Source organism: Perissodus microlepis, chromosome 15, assembly GCF_051167445.1.
Source record: "Perissodus microlepis isolate ML-2025 ecotype Zambia chromosome 15, ASM5116744v1, whole genome shotgun sequence".
NCBI classification, from domain to species: domain Eukaryota; kingdom Metazoa; phylum Chordata; class Actinopteri; order Cichliformes; family Cichlidae; genus Perissodus; species Perissodus microlepis.
In genome coordinates, this window is record NC_140475.1 from 24,363,220 (window position 1) to 24,386,419 (window position 23,200).

At 42.7% G+C, this 23,200-nt stretch overlaps 1 protein-coding gene across 2 annotated transcripts in view; it reads left to right on the plus strand.

Moving 5' to 3' along the window:
* Window positions 1–23,200, plus strand: part of pex7 (peroxisomal biogenesis factor 7) — a 44,898-nt gene that overhangs the window by 6,029 nt on the left and 15,669 nt on the right. For both annotated transcript variants that reach the window (XM_084952695.1, XM_084952694.1), the window contains exons 7-9: window positions 8,679–8,785; window positions 9,025–9,138; window positions 12,473–12,528. In XM_084952695.1, coding sequence (XP_084808821.1) covers window positions 8,679–8,785; window positions 9,025–9,138; window positions 12,473–12,528 — 277 coding nt within the window. The remainder of the gene's footprint in view (window positions 1–8,678; window positions 8,786–9,024; window positions 9,139–12,472; window positions 12,529–23,200) is intronic.

A 23,200-nucleotide genomic window follows, 5' to 3' on the forward strand; every position in this document is an offset into this window, starting at 1 on the left:
AGGCTTTTTAAAGCTAATTGTGTTGGAGGTGTTGCACGCAGGCACAAAAACTGGCAGAGAAATGTGAAGCCAAACCTAAAAGTGGTCTGAAAGCGAGAGGAGAGCAGCTTGTGTTAAAGCTTTATTTAATGCGTCCAGTTGCCAGTTTGTTTACGGCAGCAGCCGGAGGCGAAGCTCTGCTGTGCTCCGCTTTCTGACCTGCAGCAGGAGTGATAAAACTCGGCATCAAATTAGCCTTAGCGTTTATCTCTGTGTGCTCCTGCACCTGCTTCCAGCAGGCGCACTCACACTCGATCCGGTTTCTCGGCTTCTGCTCGTCCTTTTTTCTTTTCTTTAACTTATAGGCTTGGTCACAGCTTGCTTCTGCGATCAGGATCTGAGGTGGGCGGTCAGTTGTGGGTTTAATGAGGAAATAATGACCAGAGCTTTGCTGCAGTTATAAGCTTGGTTATGTAGTTATGTAAAATTTAAGTGATGAGCCGACATTCTGAATATTCGTTTAAATTAGAAATGTCAAAGTTTAGGTTGCTGTCAAGGGCTTCTGGAGGATGGTGGTCCACAGGAGACGGGCGATGATTGATGCTGGATGGGTGCGGTCTATACAACCTTTATTTCCCCCAAATAGTGTTGGCATCACCGTGAGCCTAGCGGGGTCCCTGTGGGGGCTCTTGAGCATTGTGCTGCTGCAGAATTTGCACAACTCGCTGATCATGAAACAGGCCAGAAGATTCTAATAGCTACAGTAGGTTAATAAAGAGACATCTGACAAGCACAGGCATCAAAGACCAAAAACAGCAAGGCTGTTAAGACTCCTGGGCCCTCCTGGGCCATGGCAGCATGTTACCTGAACAGTGTGAGTCCTTAAAGGTAAGACTGTGTATGATGTGAACCCTCAGAGGGGAGTTTTCGTCATGCATCCATGTTGCCCACTTCCTAAAAATTAATGTCCAGCTGAGGGATCAGCACACTCTTAGCAGAGGTTGGAGTCAGAATGGAAGCTCTAATAAAACCTGCAAGCTCACCGCAGTTTAGGAATCAAATATCAAATCTGACATCACATTTTGAGTTCTGTCACACACCTTCAATGTTGGAATAAAGGTTATTCAAAATGGCCGGTGAGAGGTGAAGGTGTTTAAACTCCAGGCCTCAAGGGCCGGTGTCCTGTAGGTTTTATTATAAATCACCTCCTCAACATATCTTGAAGTTCTCCAGAGGCCTGGTAATGAACTGATCATTTGATTCATGTGTTTTGACCCAGGGTGAGAGCAGGACACTGGTCTTTGAGGCCTGGAGTCCCCCCCCCCCCGCTTTAAAGCGTTAAAGCTGCTTCTGCTTCGAATAAATCTTTACACACATTATTTGTATCCACATTTTCATTTCTGCCTCACAATAACAGATTTATGAGAGTTTATGGTCAATTTCAGTGAGATTCATTTGTAATCACTGACGTGCTGCTGAGCCTCGGTGTTCTCCATCACTCCTCACAGCCTCACCACTGTGCTCTCGTGTTTTGTTCTCCAGCCAAATGATGTTTGATGCAGGACACTGAAACACACACACACACACACACACACACACACACACACACACACACACACACACACACACACACACGGTTTCGTACCGCTCAGTGTATGTGTGTGTGTTGGACTTTGTGAGCAGGTAGTGTCTGTTTAAATAACTGATAGCAGGTGTCCACCAGATACAGCAGGCTCTCTGCTATACACACACACACACACACACACACACACACGCACACACGTGCGCGCTGAGCGGTGTTTGGTAGGTCCTGGCCTCAGGGAAACTTTGGCCACACTCGTTCTCTGTATCTGCAAACCTACATTAGGACATTAGGTCATGAGCTGTGATAACAGACACACACAGACAGAGACACACACACACACACACACACACACACCGGCTGGTGTTGATGGAGGCGTTGCGTCTCGCTTCAGAGAGCGCTGCTGCAGGCCTGGTCACAGCTGTAATGAGACGATGGCAGCGATCAATGGTGAGAGAGGAGCGCTTGTTGTGATAACAGCATCGTTTTTTTTCTGAGTCAGTAAGCTGTGAAGAGTTCCTGTCGCACATGCTCAGTGTGTCCTCTCTCTATTTGGGTTTACTCAGGTGAGAAAAGAGACGAGGCGTTACCGAGGTTGGAAACCCAGAGGTCTGCTCACGGTGATATTTATGATGAGAGCAGAGGACAGATTATTCATTTCTTCATGTTTGTAACTGAACAGTGTTTGTCTGAGAGTTTCAGGCATCTCAGAAACATCTGAAGAGAAAAGGTTTGAATCATTTTGAAAAATGTGATGCCACTCTGGATTTTGGAGCTCAACACAATTTAATGATGGTGTGTGATGGTGTAATTTTCAGGCTGGTGGAGAACGGCTGAAGTGGGTCCCAGTGGTGTTTCTCAGTGGGTGATCTGACCTTTTACTAGTGTACCTGTGTTCCTGTGACGTCAGCTGTCTCAGTGGAGCTGGCCTGTACACACACACAGAGGCTGAGCGGCAGTTTGGAGTTTTTTGTTTTTTGCTGAAGTCAAAAAAATACTGTAGTTTTTATCATTATTTGAGACTTTACAGTGTTGAAGATCGGTGTTGGCGAAATATTTTAATGGTGCTCATGTTGAAGCCAGAGAAGACTCTGCTCGTGCTCCAGAGTGTTTAAACAGACTGGTGGATGTCAGCACCGTGCCTTCATGGTGAATCACTGGTGGAGCGCTGGATGCTCATAGATCAGTGACCTGTCAGTCAGAAGCTCTGCTGTTTTTTTTTTTTTGTTTTTTTTAATGACTTTAAACTCAACATTGAGACCATCCAACCTGCTGTTTGCAGGGATAACCAATCAGAAGACGGCTGCCTTAAAGGGGGGAGGAGCTAATATCACTTATTTGAGACAGAGGATGAACTGAGGAAAGGCAATATGAGATCCATATGGATTATTTTGACCTGTGAATCATGCAAAGCTACCCTACAACAGGTCGCCTTGGATCATGCTCTCTGTGTATTATTTTTATTATTATTATTATTATTATTATTATTATTATATAGTTATTATTATTATTATTATATAGTTATTATTACTTGTTATTAGGGGTTTAAATCAAAATTCATATTTTTGTATTTCCTGTTATGACTTATGAGTCGGATAATAACTGAGAGGGATGGCTGGATGGATGAGTTTTCAAGCACAGCTACCTATGATTAGTGTATGGTGGAGCTTTGCCACCTTATCTCTATCTTACGGCTTCCCCTCTGGTGGCACTTAGTGTTAGCTTGAGAGGCTACAGCCACTCATGACTTTGAAGAGAAAGGAAGTGACAAACCGGGAGAAGCAGAGATACGGGGAAGGCGTGGTGCAGATGGCGTCTCATTCCGATAAGCTTATCTGGGTTTCCATGCTCCTCACTGCTTCTCTCCCTTGCCTCCTCTTTTGTTCCTTGCCTCCTCCTCAGTCCTCTCGTTTCTCTTTCCGCTTAGCTCGATTCAGTGGCAGACAAAGATCCCCACCTCCAGCCTGAGAATCAGATGAGGGTCTGTGTCTGTTTGTTAGGCTTCGATCTGCCCTCCAGGTCTCCTCTGGAGTCTGCAGTGCTGGTTAGTCGCTCTGAGCTCTCAGTGAATCAAAGCTTCAGTAATCAGCAGTTAAACTCTGACCTTTCAATGAACTGTGTTTAACTCAGACTCCACCTACACGTGTCATTCCTGTTTCCTGTATTTAAAAAAAGGCCCAGAACGACTGAGGTTAAATAAACAATGGTCACTCACGTTCTGTCCATCATATTGACAGAAAGCCTGTAAAATTACAGGTGCGATCAAAAAGTTCAGCCCATAAAAATAGAAACTGGATTTAAACTTTGTCCGATCGCTCCTGCTGGTGCACGCTGGATCTATTCCAGTGTATCAAACCAGTGATCCTAGAATATGAACAATTAAGTTGTTGTTTTTTTTTTTTTTAAATGAATGAAATTGCAAATCAGTGTGCAAATGGATAATTATCTCAGAGATAAAGTAACCAATGGTTGATAACAACTTACCAATCAAGGCAATTCTTCCTTCAGTTTATTTCCTGGTCATTGCATTAAAGTTTTAAAGGTTCATCTCAGCACTGAGTGCTCATGCTCACATCTCTGCCACTTTTAAACTGGATGTGCATCCAGGGAGCAGCTACACGGACCCATTGTTACCAGAAAGGAGAGAAAATCCTGTTTTCAGTGCACGCTCTGGGTCATGTCCTTCAGATGCTTCAGGATGTTAAAGTAGACTCTGTGCTAACAGTCTGACCTGGGGAAGGAAGTCATGGTGCACAACCCTGCGAGTGTTCCTCACCTGATGATCCACCTTCAGGCAGCTGGCTGGATGTTTGATCTCTGCAAGTGTGAAGTCTGTGCTGAAATCCCAAAATGGATGAGTAATGGACCAAATTAAAAGCAGGTATGGTAGATTTTATGGACTCATTCCACAAACTTGTTGAACTCTGTTCAGCATCCTTCATTTTAATGAGCTGATTGCATTTCATGGTTTTTACTGGAGACAAAGCTGCTGAGATGCTTGGATTTGTGAGTCAGCGAAGCCCACATTTATTTGTGTATGTTGAAGGCTTTACATTCATCTACCAGCCACCTCTCTTCGTTGTCTCCTGCACACGAGCACAGCTGTGACGGAAAGTAATCTCAGAATATAAAGAAGCTGTTCGTCTGCGTGTAATTCCTCTGCTTGATTGCTGCTCTGCCAGCTCGCTCTGATCAAAGATGCGATGAAACTGCACGCGTGCTCGTTTGAACCAGTGGTCATGGTGCTTCAGATAAGCTCTGGAGGTGGTTGATCTCCGTCTGCCACTGAAAACAATCATGTAGATCTTTGTGTTTGCAGCTCCTCCTGCAGCTTCTTATTTGAACCCTCTTTGCTACAGTCTCCCACACACTCGCTGTGATCACATTTAGCCTGGACTCTGGAAATTCAAGTGAAATGAGAAAAAAGGTTTTAAAATGCAAATAGTAAGGCGTGAAGAGAGAGCAGTGCTCCCCCGTCCAGAGGAGGTTTAGCCAGCAGAGATGCCATCAGCAGCTGGAACCAGTTTGGAATCAGACTGCTCTTTTTGACCACCAACTTCTCTACAGACCTTTTTTAAGCGAGGTTTAGATGTGAGAGTTTTGGTCCCAAATCTTGTTTTAGTGTCGTTTGTTTAAGCATTTTAACCACCGATATATATTATGTGTATAATAATGCTTATATTAGTGTTGACAGGGGTGTATTCAGAAAACGGTACATGATGACTTTGTGTGTGTGGACCAGAATGATGTAACCACACTGTGGTCCACACACACACAGACGTTCTACACACACAGTTCAACACACACAGAAAAAGAAACTCCGGTGTTGAAACAAAGACTTTCCTGATGCACTGTAAAGTCTTTAAGTGAGATGAGTAGAGGAAATCACCCCCGCTTTGCTGAGTGTGGATGGACCAATCTCTTCAAGCTTTTATCAGCTGTTGGGCGTCTTGACTCCTTGTTTCTGATTTGCAGCCACAGCAGCGCTCTCTCTCTCTCTCTCTCTCTCTCACAGTTGAAGAGCTTGAATTTCATCCTTAAGTGAAGGTTTGCTGTGGTTGGAATCAAACACAGAAATCTGTTTCTCATTTATTTATTTGTGTAAATGATCCTCTGTGGCTCACAGCTAGTGTCCTTGTTTATTTGTGTGCTACGATCACTTTTGTTACATAATACGAGCTTAAAGCGCAGACTCTCTGCATTCGTGTCCAAACTGGAGGAAGGGTTTGGATTTGTGACTCTTATATAATTATACATAGCCCCCTCTTTACAAAGAGCGTAATTGGACAGTTGACAGTTAAGAGTTAATATCAATAAAAGCTGAGCAGGAGCTAAGAGCATGAACTATGAGAGGCTGAAAACAGAGCAGGAACTATGAACTAGGGGACTTGGAGCTAAGAGGGAAGTGGCAAATAACATGAACTGTGACACTATGAACTATGGCGCATTCCGGAATTCCGAACATTCCGATTCCGGAATTCCGAACATTCCGATTCCGGAATTCCGAACATTCCGGAACCTAGGCGCATTAATAGACATTAACAGTTGACTCAAAAAAAAAAGTGTTAGACGCTAAAACGTGGCTGCAGGTGTGTCTGTGTGTATTAGCTGAACCTGATTATAGGTGTAATAAACCGTGACCCTTTTACAGAAGTCAGCACTGCAGAACACACACACACACCTCAGAGTGTGAATGAGAAAAAGAACCAGAGAGGAAGAGGAGGATAAGGGTTAAAGGGTTAAAATGTTACTCAAAGAATCGATGAAGAGCCGTGTGGAGGGATGCTGGGGAGGGTGCAGAGCCATTGCTGGGATTAAAGAGGAGGTGCAAGGAGCGAAGAAGAGAAGGAGATTAATGTGCTGGTCAGCAAACAGGAGGTGAAGCCTGGGAGAAGCGGCTCCCCTCGGCCTGCTCTTTAATCTGTCCTGGAGCTGATTATTCAGCCCGTCGGCCTCCAACGGGCTTCAGGTGGCGTTGTTTCAGGAGAGCCGCTCACACAATCCCGTTAGCCACATTTATTCTGTTCCCAGATACGTGGCCCCAACTTTTATCCCCTATCCTTGTTCTTTGGCTCTTTGACATTATTACAAATTTAAATAAAGCTCTGCCAGAATAAATGTCAACACTGGGTTTATTCCCAAGCTTCTAAAGCTTGAAACCATCACAGCTGAGAGCCAAACCCTAACCCAACTCTGACTTCACGCCTCAGTCCTTCCATCATTACAGTGACTCAGGAACATGCAGACAACACGTTTGACTTCATCACTTGTGCTGTCTGATAAAGCTGCAGTCCTTCATCTCATTCTGGTCTGGTTGCACCTCTCAGTTCATCCTCTGTCTGAAACAAGCGTTAGGATGCAGCGTTCTTCTGTTTGGACGCTCCTCACAAACGGGTGGATGGCCATCATGACCAGGTTAAGGACGCCCACCCTCCTTGACATAACTCAGAGCCAACCCATATGGAAAACATATATATAAATCTTATAAAGTTTGTATCTGTCTTGTGTGAAACTTGTATGAAAAGCATACAAGAGTGAAAACAGATATAAGATCCCTTGAAAAATTATATAAATGAAACTTGTATGTTTTGGATACTTCTTAAAACAATATATGAAAATAATGAGAAAGTGGCCACTTTCATGAGTAAATCATATAAGCCTTATATGATTCACTATATGAAGCAAGCCAAATCTGATGCAAGTCTTTTATAAGATTTTTCTATTTCTTTTCCATATGGGAACAGTGGAACACACGGTGTGCAAACTGACTGAAACAGTAGATGTACTGTGCATGACAGAAATAAGGACACAAGCTTTCAGACTTGACTCACGGACCGTCAGCACAGGGAACCAGGATGTAGTCATAGAAGTAAAACTGGTATTTCAAGGGTGAAGCTTTCTGAATGGGAGTCGGTTGGAGGTTTTAGCTCCGTCAGTTTTATTTGGAGGTTTTTCTGCTGTGGCTTCAGCCTTAGTCTGTGACAGTCAACTTTTTTTAAGGCGGAAGTAAAAAAAACTGCTGCCAGGTCGACGTGAAGCACACCGAGGTCTTCACTGCAGTTTGAATAAACCTCTGAATGAAGAGGAGGAGTAGGAGGAAGAGTAGGAGGAGGGGTGTAAAAGTTCTGCTTGATGATTGTCGCAGTGTGTTGGCAAACCCTCAACCCCTGCCCAGAAACTCACACACACACTTTTCTGTGTGTGTGTTGACCAGTAGGAACATTCTGGTCAATCTGAGTTTATCACGTTGGGACAGAGGTTCAGATTTAAAATCAGTTTTTAATTTGGAATTCGCATTTCGTGGAATTTTGTCAGACTGACGCACGCACGCACGCACACACACACACACACACACACACACACACACACACACACACACACACAGAGTTGGGTGGATGCCATAATGAGTGGTCCCTGAAATGAGTCCCATAACTCATGAGAGACGATGAAATGAAGGAGCTCACGCGCTAAAATAAAAGCTGACGTCAGCAGGAACTCAAAACACTGGCAGCAGTGTTCCCCTCAATTAACCTCCTTTTACTTTCTGTCTCCACCTGACTTCTTTTACATTTCTCTTCACATCCTTTTCTTAAATTCTTCACCTCAGAAGTTTATTTCGCTTCATAGCTGATGGCGAGTGAGTTGGGATCAGCACATTGATAATGGGACAAATGTAAATCCAGTAGAAGGTCATATTATAAGCCCTCCATTTCCATAGTTTGTCTTCATCATTGAGTGTTTTTCAGTGGTACGTGAAGTTTCTGCCTAAATCTCAGCTGTCTGGACGCCTTTTCTTTCTTTTTCTGCAGGAAATGTGTTTTCAGTCATTTTCAGGCGTCCTGAATTGATTTTCCCCCCCCATGTCAGCAGATGTGATAAGAGAAGCTCTCAGAAACTCCTGCAGGTTGAGCTGCTCTAACCAAACACTTTTATTGCCGACTCTCAAACAAATAAAGATATATTGGATTGACTGTGTGTGAAATAAAATAGAACAAATACTGAGTGAAGTAAGGCGATAAAACTGAGGAAACAGAGAAAAACAAGGCATATTTACACAAAAACACCTGGATATATTATATAAACTCGAATACTCTTCTCTTTCTATTTGTACTCTCAGGTGACGGGACGCTCAGAATTTGGGATGTGAAGGGTGCGGCGTGCAGATTGGCCATCCCAGCGCACAAGGCAGAGATCCTCAGCTGTGATTGGTGCAAATATGACCAGGTACAGGCCCTCCAGTTGTTCAGTTGGTAAAAGGTTCCATATATTAAATGGCATATTTGGTTTAAAAGATACTTAAAAACAAACAAACAATACATTTAAAAACCTCTATGCCAGCCTTCATTATACAGAGAAGTGTGTTTGTTTAAATGCATTTTACTGTCTGCATCAAACACTAAAATTACATCTGATTTAGTGACCTTTAACCCGGTTAGCTTAGATTAGCTGGTGTCTGTCTGCAGAATGTTGTGGCCACAGGTTCAGTGGACTGTACTGTGTGTGTGTGGGACCTGAGGAACATCCGGCAGCCTGTCAATCAACTGCTGGGACACACCTACGCCATCCGCAGACTCAAGGTACACACACACACACACACACACACACACACACACACACACACACACACACACACACACACGTGTTGGGTTTTTATATCTTGTGGGGACATTTAATTGACATAAAGCTTTCCCTAGCCCCTTACCCCAACCCTAAACATGAAAAATGTTTTCGTGTCACACACAGTCCGCATAAACGGAGACTTTTGGAAACAATGACACATTTTAGTCCTATGATGCAGTCATGTGTCCAATGAAACTAAGATAGCAGAGGGCATTATAGGGCAGATGTTTTGTTTGCTCTCAATTTTGACGGCCCTATTAAAAATTAATATCAGTTTGTACTGATAGCTTTTCTTCAAATTCTTTAATTCTCAAATAACAGAGCTTGAATTGTCTTAAGTTTCATGAATGCGCAATGCAGGAACGTAAGAGTTTCATCCGTTTCAGTGTGGATGAACAACTGTTCTGAAACGACTGAAAATGATAGTGTGGACGCGGAGCATTTTTAGATGAAAACACCGTTTTCAAATTTATCCGGATTAGTGTAGACGTAGCCTAAGTGTGTGCCGCTGAAGCATATTCACTGTAATCTGCATCAGTGTAATGTCCTCCAAGTGTGTGTGTGTGTGTGTGTGTGTGTGTGTGTGTGTGTGCTGGTCGAGATGTAGTGTGAAGTCTGACAGCGTCAAAACACCCAACCAAATGGTGCTAATAAGACCTCACTCTCGTGCTAGACTGTGTGTGTGTGCAGTGACGTGTGCGCTGATTAATTTGAGTAACAGGGTTCACTTCTACAGCTATCCTCTCTCTCTCTCTCTCTCTCTCTCTCTCTCTCTCTCTCTCTCTCTCTCTCTCTCTCTCTCTCTCTCTCTCTCTCTCACACACACACTCTCTTGGAGGACAACACACTGATGCAGATTTCGTGCAGACTTATTGTGGCATCGTCGCTACGTCGTAACCACAGACCTCTCTAAAACACTGCACCGTACACTGACGTGCACTTCCCTGAAACATAACCACATGTCGTGCCTCTTCACTACTGTCGATTCTGCCACCTTTTCTCTGTGGTTTTTACATTTATCAGTGAGAGAACAACACTCCCTGTTTCAGTAAAAGGAAAAATAATTATAGCATCAAAATGAGGACTCACCGATGTCATCAGATTGGGTGGAATGGGCTTGAGGGAATGTACGAAGAAGTGGAAAAACTAGACGGACATATGGAGAGCCATTCTCCATAATAAAGCGTTCATAACACACACTGGGTCACCAGAACGGGATAAAAAGGAACATGCTGAGATAAAGTCTGAGAATTTCATATCTAACGGAGCACACAGAAGCTCTCCAGGTTACAGGTTAGCATGTTCACAGCATAATAACCATAAACATTCTGCATTTAATCACGCGGAGTCTGCTTAGACTCATTCATTCCCAGTAACTGTGATCCTCATTAGGGATACACTAATATATTGGCCAAACATGGATATCGGCTGATATCATTCCTGTTGACTGTTGGCAGATTCACTGACATTTAAATGTTCAAGAGTCAAGAAAAAAAACCCCAATGACCTGTTCAGATCAGCCAGGCTGTTATTTTAAAGGTTCAGCCCGTCGAGCTGCTGCTGTGGGCTTTTTCAGCACAGGTGTACCCCATCGATCGAGGAGACTTGCTCTGAAACTGCTTGTCACCGTTTGCAAATCTGTCAGCTTGTATCGATTCTCTGCAGGGAGCACAAACAAGGTGATCGGCAGCAGGAGCGTTACGAGATAAAAATAAAGCAATGAACAGAGGCGGACCGCAGCGCTTCTGTTCGGCTGTCACATCAAAAATTCACGGTGAGCGAGCGAGTTTCTTACAGACGAGTGATCAGCTCGTAATGAACCTCTGAGAAAAGAGGAATCCCTGTCTCTAAGTACACAAGTCAGAGCGTGCTCAGTCTGTTTTGCGTACTGCTCTGGCTTTACAGGTGGAAGGCTCCTCACTCAAACTCCAGCCAAACCAAACCTAGGGTAAACTATCAATGGATATTTCACTGTGACCTCACTCACTGGTTTGTTGAGTCCTCATTCAAAGCCTTGATTTTTTTATCGTTTTTCACTACATTGTCACAGTTGGGCGCATAAAGTGTAGTCTGAACGAGATGATGAGGGAATATAAACCCCACAGACACACACATCTGCTAACTGCTGCTAAATAACAGATCAGATGGTAGAATGTCACCAGACTTGTGGACAGTCTGTAAGCTACACCCACCTGTGTCGATTTCTACCTGTCAGGTAAAGCAGCCCCGCCTCGATCTTTAAGCCATGCTATGAGGACCGACTCACTGCTGCCGGCAGCCTTAAGTGGACGTCATAGGAAGTGTGGTTTTTGGTGCTTCTGTGGTGACTTTACTTTCCAGCCCTGCCAGCTGCTGCTTGGTTAGCGGTTTCTGAGCAGCTTACCTGCAAACCAAACATTTCTGCTGCATCGTCACAGCTGCCTGGGTTTTACTTTGGTAATAAATGTGTTTGCAAGTAAAGCAGCGTTAAATGAACGTGAAGTGCAGTAAAGAGAAGGATGTTAAACGAGGCCAGGACTCGATATGAAAGGTGAAACTGTCAGACGCAGAGAGGGGAACAAATGAGCGAATAAATTAATTTGGGAGTACTTCGTCGGTGAAATCGCTCTCTGTGGACTCCTCGCAGGCTCTCCGTGTCTCTGCACAAACTGCTGAGCAGAGAAATGCTGCAAACTCTGCTCAGCCTGCCGGAAGCTGTTTTTCTTTTATGATGGAGACGAAAATTTAGTTGTTTTTTTTTTGTTTGTTTGTTTGTTTTGATGATGGGGACAAACTGGAGCTCAGCATCAGAAACAGTGGAATGTGCATGAAGCACAAACTGAGCAGCGTCTTCTGTTGTTCTGCATGTTTTGAAAGGAAAACTGCAGTTATTACTGGCGTTTTTGTAAAACACAGAGTAATTTTTACTTTAAAAGCCTAAAACATTTCAGCACTTTTTCACGTTGTGGTTATTATCTTGTGTGTGCACAGCGGAGCTCGAAGTTCCAACGACACATTGTAAAATGTGTCATTTTTTTCAATTAAACCTTCAAACTGTCAAACATGCCCTACCTCCTTCACCTCGACGCTGATTTAAGATTAAAAGGTCTGCAGCATGTCCCTCTGGAGGGTTTTTGACTCCCCTTCACATTATTACATATTATTGTTTCTTTGTAATCAGATTATGAATATTCGAGGAAAGCAGCAGGTGTTCGTGATGGAGATTAAAGTTGATAACTTGATATTCTTCCTTTCTTCCTTTGGAAACACGATCTCAATAAACCGTTTTCCATTTTGTTCCTTTTCCTGCAGTTTTCTCCCTTTGATAAGACTGTGCTGGCGTCCTGCTCGTATGACTTCACTGTCAGGTAAGATCACCTGTGGCGTTTCTCTCTTTTCGACCTGTTCACAAAGTGGCAACTGAGCTTTGTTTGTTTAAGGACCTTTAAACAAGGTTCTCTGCAGCTCAGTGCTGGTAGAACGTTAGGAGCGCTAACAGGCGAGCAAGCATGTGGAACTCATTTTGTTCCACATCATTTTGTGAAAGCCGCTGTACAAGTTTAATGTGTTTGCACAGAGAAATGGAGAGAAAACATTAGAGAGCAAAGCAAAGCATGAACCCCACTGAGCTCATTTACACATTAAACAAAGAAAATAAAGATGTGAACAAATAGTTCAAGATGTTTAAAAATGATGGGCCTGACGTCGCTTTGCTCTTTAGTTATTCAGCTCCGGAGGTTAATGCAGAACATTATTCACAACAGGCGTATTTAGAAATGATTAACGTTGTGAGCTGCAGTGGATGCCAGAAATCAAAAGTTTAATCTGAAATTTGAAACATCTCAAATAAATCAGACTTAAATAAATGAAGAGATCACCTGAGTTCGACGTTTCCTGAAGCTTCGACTTCACTTGAGACAAAATGGACAAAAACACGAGCAAACTCCAACCATCTTCACAGCTCCTTGTGGTTTCCGCTCGTTTTTACCCCCCAGCTGAAAGCCCTGGGTACCAAAGGATGAGTGTGAACTTGCTGGATTGGTGTCTCCACACTAGCACAAATATTTTTGATTTCACATTTTCACAGAAAAAGTCCAAATTCCCAGTGAGCCAGTACATCATGTGGAAGAACGAGCATCTACTCTGGACAAATAAACTCCGAGGTCGGCTTTAAGTTACAAAGAGGAATCCAGGTGCCAGCGGTTATTTCAGGGCTGGGGCGTGCAGCATGTGCACGGTGTGGATGACCTACACCTGCAGAGTAATGTTAACATTTCTGCAGAAATAAGTCTCCTCTCTGGGTCTTTAAGATAACCTGTAAAGTTTCTGTCATGCAAATTTGATTCTTTGAAAGGAACTTTCTTTTGAGGTTAAAGGAGCGGCGATGTGATGTGGCCTGCACAGTATTTCTGCTCCTTTCCTTTCAGTTACTGCCAAATGGAATGGATGGTGTCATCATGGCAGAAGCAACGAGTCAGGACACTGAGGGATAATTTGCGGTAAAGTTAACCAGTGTGTGAGATGGAGGGACAGACACAGAGGAAGGATGAGCTGCTCCTTTATTGGGCCGCAGAGGATGAGTTAATAAAATGTGTAATTTCAAGGGAGACTGCCTCTGTGCTTCTCATGAGAATATATCTGATCCATCCTCTCTGTCGGCTTTGGAGTCCTCTCTGTCCGCTCGGCTCTTTAAAACCACAGAGGAATCGATGTTGTTCTGCGCGAATGTCAGGCTGTGCGGGCAGATGATGGATAAACAGATGCAGTTAGATGGATGAAGGGTGAGGTTGCCCTGTTGTCTGGCCTGGAGCAAGACGTTGTTTAACAGTGATTAATCAGTGAAAGGAAAACGAATGAGGAAGCAGTCTGGCAGTCGATGAGTCATTTAAGCCACTCAGTAGTTAAAAATGTGATCATTTTGGGCTTTTTTCTTCTCTAATGTGAGGAATGTGTTTGTTTTGGGGACTGTTGCTCTGACAAAATAACTCATTTGAAGATGTTGCTTCAAGTTCTGAGAAATTCTCAGAGGGGTTCCCAGAGCTGGCCGCAATGTCTTTGGAACCAGGCGGATCACTCTGCCCCGAGATGACCACTTTAGGGTTACGCCCTCTCTGTGACATCATACAGCTTAACGGGACAGAAACAACTGGTTGACTTGAGTGTTTGGAGCAACCGGAAGCTGAGGGAGTGTTTAGTTTGCAGGGATGATGTTTTAAGAAGATCCAAAGTTGTAACAGTGGATGTACGATGGAAAATGAGTGACAGCGGGTCTCTGCTCATGTTGCTCGATGCATCTCTGTGCTGCACACGCTTAAGAAACAAACAAAAAGCATTCAAACTCTAAGTTTATCTTTAATAAAGAGAGGATGTGAAGCTTATATGCTAATTATGCAGAGCTGCCGGATGGAAGAGGATCTAAAATAATTGATTTTTTAAGAGACGCAAGCTTCTTTCAGATGCTTTGCTAACAGCGTTAGCATTACGTAATGACAGCCAGTGGAGAAGGTGCTGACGTGAGATCCGGTATCTCCATCCGTCCAGCCGTCCCTGCAGAAGCGATGCTGCTGTGTGGCCTCCACTTATTTTCTCTTCCCTCTGTAGTTTGCGGACAACCTCAGATATGATTATAATAAATACAATGATGATGTTGAGAGGTACAGATGGGAAAGACTCTCATGCTAACATGATATGAAGACAGTTGAATGATTAAAGGTTGAAATGGGAACTAATTTTAATGCTTCGTTCATTAAATTTATTCTTTACTATACAGAAGATCAGCTTTGGTTGATATGAAGGGTCCTTGATTACAATTATCATGATGAGTGAAGTCTCAAGTTATAAATAAAACTTGGACATAATGACATCCGCCTTTAAAAGTCTAAACGATGTTTCAGATAACACATCTGTAACAAGGTCCATTATGTGGTAATAAGCAGCTGGAGGTAACTAAGAAACCACTATCTGTACCTACAGCGTTTTCATATGAAAAATAAATACCAGAATCAGTTCGGACCAAGTTTAGATCGCTTTCAGTCTGGTTTGCCGATTAATTTTGTCCTTGGCACAAACTTTTCCTCCATGTAGTCTCTCTCTGGTTCCTCTGCCCCTTCAGGTCTTTTAATTTTTTTCTAGTCAGAATCAGCTTTAACCAGAATAAATAAATGATGGATACGCGACCAAGGGAGCTTTTCCTTCCCACTCTTTCTCTGTATTATCATCTTTACAATATAAAGTACTGATGGAGAAACAACGGAGGCAATAGTAGTTGTGATTTGGTGGTATATAAATAAAACTTGTAAACACATTCTTTTGGATTCTTCTGTTTCTTCGTGTGATCCCAGCCCGAGTCCATTATGATTATCCAGTTGTGGAATTGGTTTTGTGCTCTTGGTCTTGTTTTAGATTGATTTTGTTCTTCTTGTGCTTCGCGTCGCCGCGATCAGGGCTCTGTTTGGGTCAGATCGTTGTTCTCGAGAATTTCTTTACGTCTCTGTCTGATTTTGAGTCTGAGTTTCTGCCTAATAGATAAAACATGAAAGTATTTAAAGTGCTTGTATTGCACGGTATAATTTGAGTGTTGAAGTGCTGCTGCCTGTTTGTATTCAGCAAACCTTCCTTGCATATACAAAGTGTTTTTCAGAATTTATTGTCCTAAATTATTTGTATTCGTCACTTTTATGCCAGAAATCTTTCTCTGCAGCCTCAGGGCTTCATTGTAAAGGACGGCAACAGTAAAAACCTTTGTTTGGTGCTTTCTTAGTGTTTCTGTGGATTATTACTGCAGATGCTGACGAGCTCACAGCCGCAAGCAAAAATCTGCTGGAATCTGGCAGGTGGTAATATCTGTGTGTGTGTGTGTGTGTGCGCGCGTGTGTGTGTGCGTGTGCGTGCGTGTGTCAGGGCAGCCCAGCAGTCTACATAGAGTATCTGAGCCAATTAAAGCTCGGATCAATAAAACAATTAAACACGGGGTCTGACACAGAGCCAGCTATCGGCACGTCCCGCTTTGAGCTGTCCGTCTTCCCTTTGGCGTTTTAGCTGTTTTCCCTCAGTTATGTTTGGCATCTTAAATGTCTGCTGTTTATTTCAGCGGGCTCCCTCTTTCAGCTCGCCACCAATCTCTCCTTTCATCCTTTGTTTGGTGTCTTGTCAGCTGCAGGAGGAATTGAGTCATGTAGAGAAACGTAATTCACCAAATCACGCAGAGCTTAAGATGAAAACACGGCGAAACCAGCAGAGCGGGTCCACTTTGAAACTGACTTAATACCTGCATGTAATAGGAAAGCAGCTGTTTGTAATCATAAACCCACAAAGAGTGATGAACAGCTCAGCAATATAGAGCTTAAAAGCTCTATGTTGCTCCTAGTTTTGGTATCAAGTCCTTTTTGTAACAGCAGCAGGAAGTAACTGATTGATATCACCCTAGAGGTGATTGATTGACCAAACAGGTGTGTGTGTGTGTGTGTCTGTGTATGTGTGTGAGCGTGCAATCACATCTTTGTGGGGACCAAAAATTGGAAGTTTACTATACTTGTGGGGACCAAAATCCTGGTCCCCACAAGTTTGAAGACAACTTTGAGACTCAAAATGTGGTTTTATTGACAGAGTTACATTTGGGTTATGGTTAGGTTTAGGCTGAGGGTTGGGCATTCATGTTTCATGGTTAGGGTTAGGAGAAGGGGCTAGGGAAAGCATTATGTCAATTAGATGTCCCCACAAGATATGAATACCCAATGTGTGCGTGTGTGTGTGTGTGTGCTTCTTCAATAGCAACGTGATGCATGTTTGTTTTGTGTTGAGTAATCCAAACACAGGATATGAAGACAATTATCACCCATTGTCAGCTGTGTGTGTGTGTGTGTGTGTGTGTGTGTGTGTGTGTGTGTGTGTGTGTGTGTGTGTGTGGTGTGTGTGTGTGAGCATCCCTCAGATGTGACAGTTGTGGGCTCTAATAACCCCAATAGGAGGAAACGTCCCTCTTCACATTCAGGTCCACAAGCTCTCACACACACATCAGTGAGTGATTTTCCTCACTTGTTGGTATTTGGGGTCACAGTAGAACATCTGTTAGCATTGTTGCTAATGCTCGCTGCGAGCGCTCTGACTGCCTCCATGTCCAAACATTCTGAATTCTGTGCAGGTGTGAATCTGAGCATGAGTTATTGTCTGTCTTTCTGCTGGCCCTCTGTCTCTGGGCAAGCCCTGCAAACTTAGATTAAATAAGCAGTTAAGGATGGATTATGGATGTATAGATTATTTATGTTTTGGGCACTCATTGTGAAATTTTAATTATTAACATGTTTCATTAATGTCGTAGTCACGGGGGGGAAAACAATGGTTTGAGACCACAGCATGGTCAAAGTCATTGTCTGAAGCAGTTGCTTTGTAGACGGGGAGCAGGTCTGCTGCTGTCTGCAAAGCAACTTTGTCAAGGCAATAAAATGCCAATAAGATGGATTCAGTTTCTCAGTTTGTGACTGAATGGGGTCAACTGAGTGGGTGAACTGGTTATTACATGCAGTCTGTTTGTGGTGATAAACTGGTGAAAATTGTAAATCTTCATGCACAGATATTCATGTTAATGCCTTTCCTTCAGAGTCCAGACAGAACCTCACAGATCTGAAAGAGAAATTCGAAAAGTCACCAAACTGTCCGAGTCGGACTGCAGTCACTCCGAGTCAGACTGGGATTGTTGGGAGACAGATTGCCTCCCGCCAGGCGACCTGTGGTTGACAGTGGGCGCAGAGCAACAGGTTCTCAGCGATTAATGATTTCAAAATCATTAATCGCTTTGGAAAACACTATCTAATACGATTAAGATTGTGGTTAAGGTTAGGGTTATGGTTAGGGTTAGGATAAAGGTTAGAGTTGGACACGGCTGGAATGCGTGTTACCACCGGGAGCGTCGTTCCATTGCATGCCATCCACAATCCGGCGCGTATCATAGGGAAAGGTGACCTTCCGCGTTCCTATGGGATGCCTCGAGACATGATAAATCGTCGGTATGTTACGCGTTGGGAATGAGAACGGTCTGCGCAAAGAGAGATTAAAGGTGAGGCATGTTCAAACTCAGTTTGTTACCGCAGCTACTTGTAATCGTTTTTTTCTAGTCATGGGGCGGTTGCCGTCCTGTCCTGAGCGAGCCATCATACACAAAATATTCACTGATTTGAACCAAAACCATTTTGCTTTCCTAAAGTTAATCAGGTGAATAACTGAAAACGTTTAAATGCTTGTGAATATTACCCTAAACACACCACCACCACTGCTGCAGCTAAAGTGAACTTTAGGCAGTTTCAGTGGTCAGTACTAAAAAAGGTGCTATGTTAGGTTTGAACTCCGACTCAGTAAATATCCCTGCTTCTGTGGGCCTTCCTTTGTGTTGAGACACGTGTGGAAGCAAACACTTACCTAATCCACCTGTACACTCACAGATATACATGCAAATATACCAACACACACACACACACACACACACACATATATATGCGTGCACAGATTTTCATCTTAGTGAAGCCATTTAATTGACAAAATGAATGCATAACCCTAATTGTAACCCTAAAACTAAAACCACATTTTGAGTCTCAAAAATGCCTTCAAATTCCAATTTTTGGTCCTCACAAAGATATGTAAACATGGTCAATGTCCATCCACACACACGCACGCACGCACACACACACACACACACACACACACACACACACACACACACACACACACACACAGTTGTTTTAATCACTTTCTGTCCTGTGCTTGAAGTTTGATTTAGGCTTCTGCGGGAAATCTACGTCCTAACTTACGATGTCACCAGAAAATCCTTTTAACCCTATGCTCCAACCTTCCACGCCATTCAAGTGTAATTACATTTCATGGGAGGTGCACATCAGGTCACGTGGAAGGTTACGGCGTAGATTTCAGGGATTTTTCTCATCATGAATGTATTAATGCAGTTTAAAATGCTCTGCACAAACACTTTTAGACTCTTTTAGGCCACAGTAAAGTGATGCCAGCCAGAAAACAAGTGTTCCAGTATGTGTTTTTTGTGTTTTCGTGTTTGTTTGTTTTTTTCTCTTCTTTGGTTCTTCAGTTGTATTTTAAAGATTCAGGGACAGGGGCAGGTTAGCTGAGAGTAAATGCTGTGCTACATTCATATCGCTCTACACATTAATGTCAAATAAATTAGATTAAGATTTGCAAGCTTAGCAAAATTAAGGCTATAAAAGATCCATAATGCAGCTCTGCATTTCAAACCTGTCAGAGAACAATCGCGGTACATTTAATACATGTAATTAATCGTCTTTTCCTTTCTGTTTTTAGGCTTGCTTTATATATTATACTTCATATTAAAGATTGACTTCAACACCACAATCCAAAATATATGACTTTTAATTAAGCCTCTCTTCTCTGTGGGCTCTTTTGAAACACACAGAGTTGGTGTTTAGTTTGAAACGGAGACTCTGAGATCATGTTTTCCTTTTATAATGTCTCGTGTTTGCTTTAGATAACACAATCTGCCGTGTGCGTGTGTTTGTGTGTGTGTGTGAGACCCTTAACATTAATTTCCTGTTTAAATTAAACGGATCAGAGTCATGAGCTTAATGGGCACGCTCTCTTTACATTTCTGTCTCGTTGTCATCTTATCTTTAATGTTGTTGTGTACACGTTCTGTTATTTTTACAGCCTTTGCCCTTTATTTTCGCCTTCCTGACCCCCCCCCCCCTCCGCTGTGAGTTAATGAGTTTTATAGTAATGCACAAAGCTGACAGGTGAATGGATAGTTCTATAGAATAAAACACAAAAGCGGCTAAATAATCACCTACCATGGAAAATGCAGACAAAAGATGGCCAAGCTTAATTTCTCCAAATAACATGTTGTGTTTGTCTAAGCGAGACAGTCACTGGGTGTCACGTACGTTCACACAAATACACAAACGCATGACCTGCTGTCATCTATAACATAATCTGAAGATCCCACTTCCTCTTCCTCACATTTAATCTGATGACTGCTGGTGTCTCGTTTTTGTTGCAGTGATGATCGATTGATGAGTAAGACTGTGCAACTTTATGATTGGATCCCAAAAAACTAGTCATCACATACAGTACTGTGTAAAAGTCTTGAGCCACCCATTATTCTTTATGTCTTGGCAGGTGTATGATTTATTGAAACATACATGGATATACATATACAGCATATACAGTAAAAACAGAGCTTGTACTATTCTAACGAGCTTCAGAGTGAATATTAAGTATGAGTGCCTTTATTCTTCAGCTCTAAGTCAGCTCTGTGAGGATCTTCAGGATCAGTTCTCCAGGGTTCATGAAGGATGTTCAAAGCTCTTCTTTGGATGTTTCTGCCTTTTGTTCTGTTCTCTGTCAGGATGATCTCACAGAGATCTGGCTCTGGGGAGGCCCATCCATGACTGATAGTGTTCCCCTATATGTTCTTCTATCCAGGTATGATTTAATTATTAGCAGATGCGTTCCAGATGGTGGATCAAACTGATTGTATTTTTCTTCCTTCATAATTCATCTGTTTATCAAAGATCTCCAACATCACAGACTGACCTGCAGCTGAGACCATGACAAAGCAATCTGTCTGAGAGACTGCAGTCAGTCCAAATTGGGCTGCAACTGTTTGGAGACGGGTTGCCTCCCACCAGACAATCTGTGCAGTTACTCTGCAGTCAAAAGACGCTGAGGGTGTTACATGATCAACATCTGGGCCCTTAGTTGGTTGCTGGAATTACTTGCAGTTCGTCATCAAACAAAGAAGAAAATTCAGTGTAATCACGGGACAACCACAGATTTATCTTTCCCTCGTCACAAGGAGTTTGTCATCCTATTTTTACTCTAATCCAGGGGTGGGGCACTCTAAATTGCGTCCTCAACATGTCTTGAAGTTCTCCAGAGGCCTGGTAATGAACTGATCATTTGATTCCAGTGTGTTGACCCAAGGTGAGATCTAAAACCTGCAGGAGATGGGGCCTTGAGGCTGGAGTTCCCCACCCCTGCTCTAGTCCAATATGATAAAAGCTAGCTTGGCTCGTACTAACTGCTAATGGAAGGAATCCGGTCTTTGGGTGATGACGTGATGAATCCTGCTTCCGGGCCCAAAGTACTCTGTGTTTAATAAGGCTTTTGTGTTTTATACGTGTTTTAATGCTTTGTGTCTTGTTCTATTTAATCTCAACAAGCCCTAAAAACAGTCAGTGATCACTGTCGGCCTCTCTCGGGTTTTATTACCACTAATCATTTTAAAGCTCAGTTTTCAAAACCTTATGATGTAACTGCAGCCCAGCCCATGCAGCAGTATATTAATAACTAACCTCGAATTGTGGATGGATTATCTCAGCTGTTCTCCCGACTGAAGTTCGGTCCGTTTACAACATCCTGCCATGCGATTGCGTTTGTCCTGAACCTTCGGGAACACTCACGTTAACTTTGAGTGGAAAAAGGTTAGCGTTCATCGTCTAGCTTCACTGTTTATATTATGCTAACATAGCTGTGTCGCTAGCGATCAAGTAGCACATCATTATATACCAGCTAACCCAATTTCAGTAACCCTACAAACGTCACTGCTATTTTGTTTTCCGTCTTTATTTATGTTGGAAGTGATAGCAGAGCTGTACGTTTTAATTTGTTTTGCAAATCTCTCAGTCAGAACATGGTATATTTTATATTTAGATGGAAACTAGCGAGCTAACTCCCTGCTAACTTCTAACTCAGTTACATTTCATAAATTTGGTTTTCATGGATGCCTGGATGTTAAACTTAATTGTTACACCTGGTAGAGCAACAACGCTGATCATTTTATTACAGATGAAAGGAGTTGGACAGTTTTAACTCTCAGTGACGCCGCAGTGATCGTGTGACTTAGGGACCTGCAGCGAGTTTAGGCCCAGGCACGACTAATGACGTAAAACTTAAAGATCGGATTGGTTGTGGTTCTTGTAAACACAAACCCCAAACATCTGGCATCAAAGCAACACAAATGTGTGACTCCTCCCTGACAGAGGTAACTCTGGGCAGTGTTCAACTTCCCCAAGACAGAGAAGAGCAAAGTTGTCTCTGATGTTCATTCATGCAACATAGTGTTTTTATGCTGTTTACCATTCAAAAATGAAGGATAAACAGTTATATTAATAGTTCGTCATAAAGTGAATGAAACATCAGTTAACTAATATCTGTATGTTTTCATTCATTTTTCATAACCGCAGTGAAGCTTGAGCTTTCTGTGCTCAAACAGATTTATTCCCCCACAGTGCTTCACAGGACAGTTCTGTCACAGAGGTCCCATTCAGTGCATTAAGAGGCAGAATAATTATCTAGCAGCTATGAGCTGACTGCAGTGGCTCATGCTTTTAGATATCGATACTGTGGAAAATGTAGAAATCAAGCTGATTTTGTTTTTATCCCAATATTTGAGCATTAAATCATTAGATAATAATAAGAAAAATCCCATTAAACTGAGACTTTTTATTTCAGAAAGTCTCAATTTTCCAAGAGGTCACACAATGTTTTCAAAGGACAACTGGCTCAGCACCAGTGTCCAGATGTTTCTGTTTTCAGGGTCCTGATGATGGATGAATGTTGGGATGTTGGTTTTTCTTTGGAAACAGGGTTAATAGGTTGAAGCAGCAGCAGTCCTCCTCTGCTTCATGCAGGAGTCTCTGGAAGAGATCGTGGATCCTTTATTTGAAATATAAAGGCACTGGGCCCGGTTCACTGATATATTTGTACAAATTGTTTTTACTTTCTGTACGAAATAATCAAGATCTCAAAATCTCGGGTGCCGGTGCCATATGGCAGAACAGCCAGCCCAGGTTCAAGTACGACCCGCGGCCCTTTGCCGCATGTCTTCCCCCTTCTCTCTCTGCCCCTGCTTTTCTGTCGTTTCTTCACTGATCTATCTAATAAAGCTGAAAAAGGCCAAAAATAAAAATAAAATCTCAAAATCTCTTGACTCATCACAAGTGTTGTAAATTTAAAAGCTTGTTTTGAAAATTGCTGTTGTGTTGTTTATTTCAGGTCCTCAGAAGA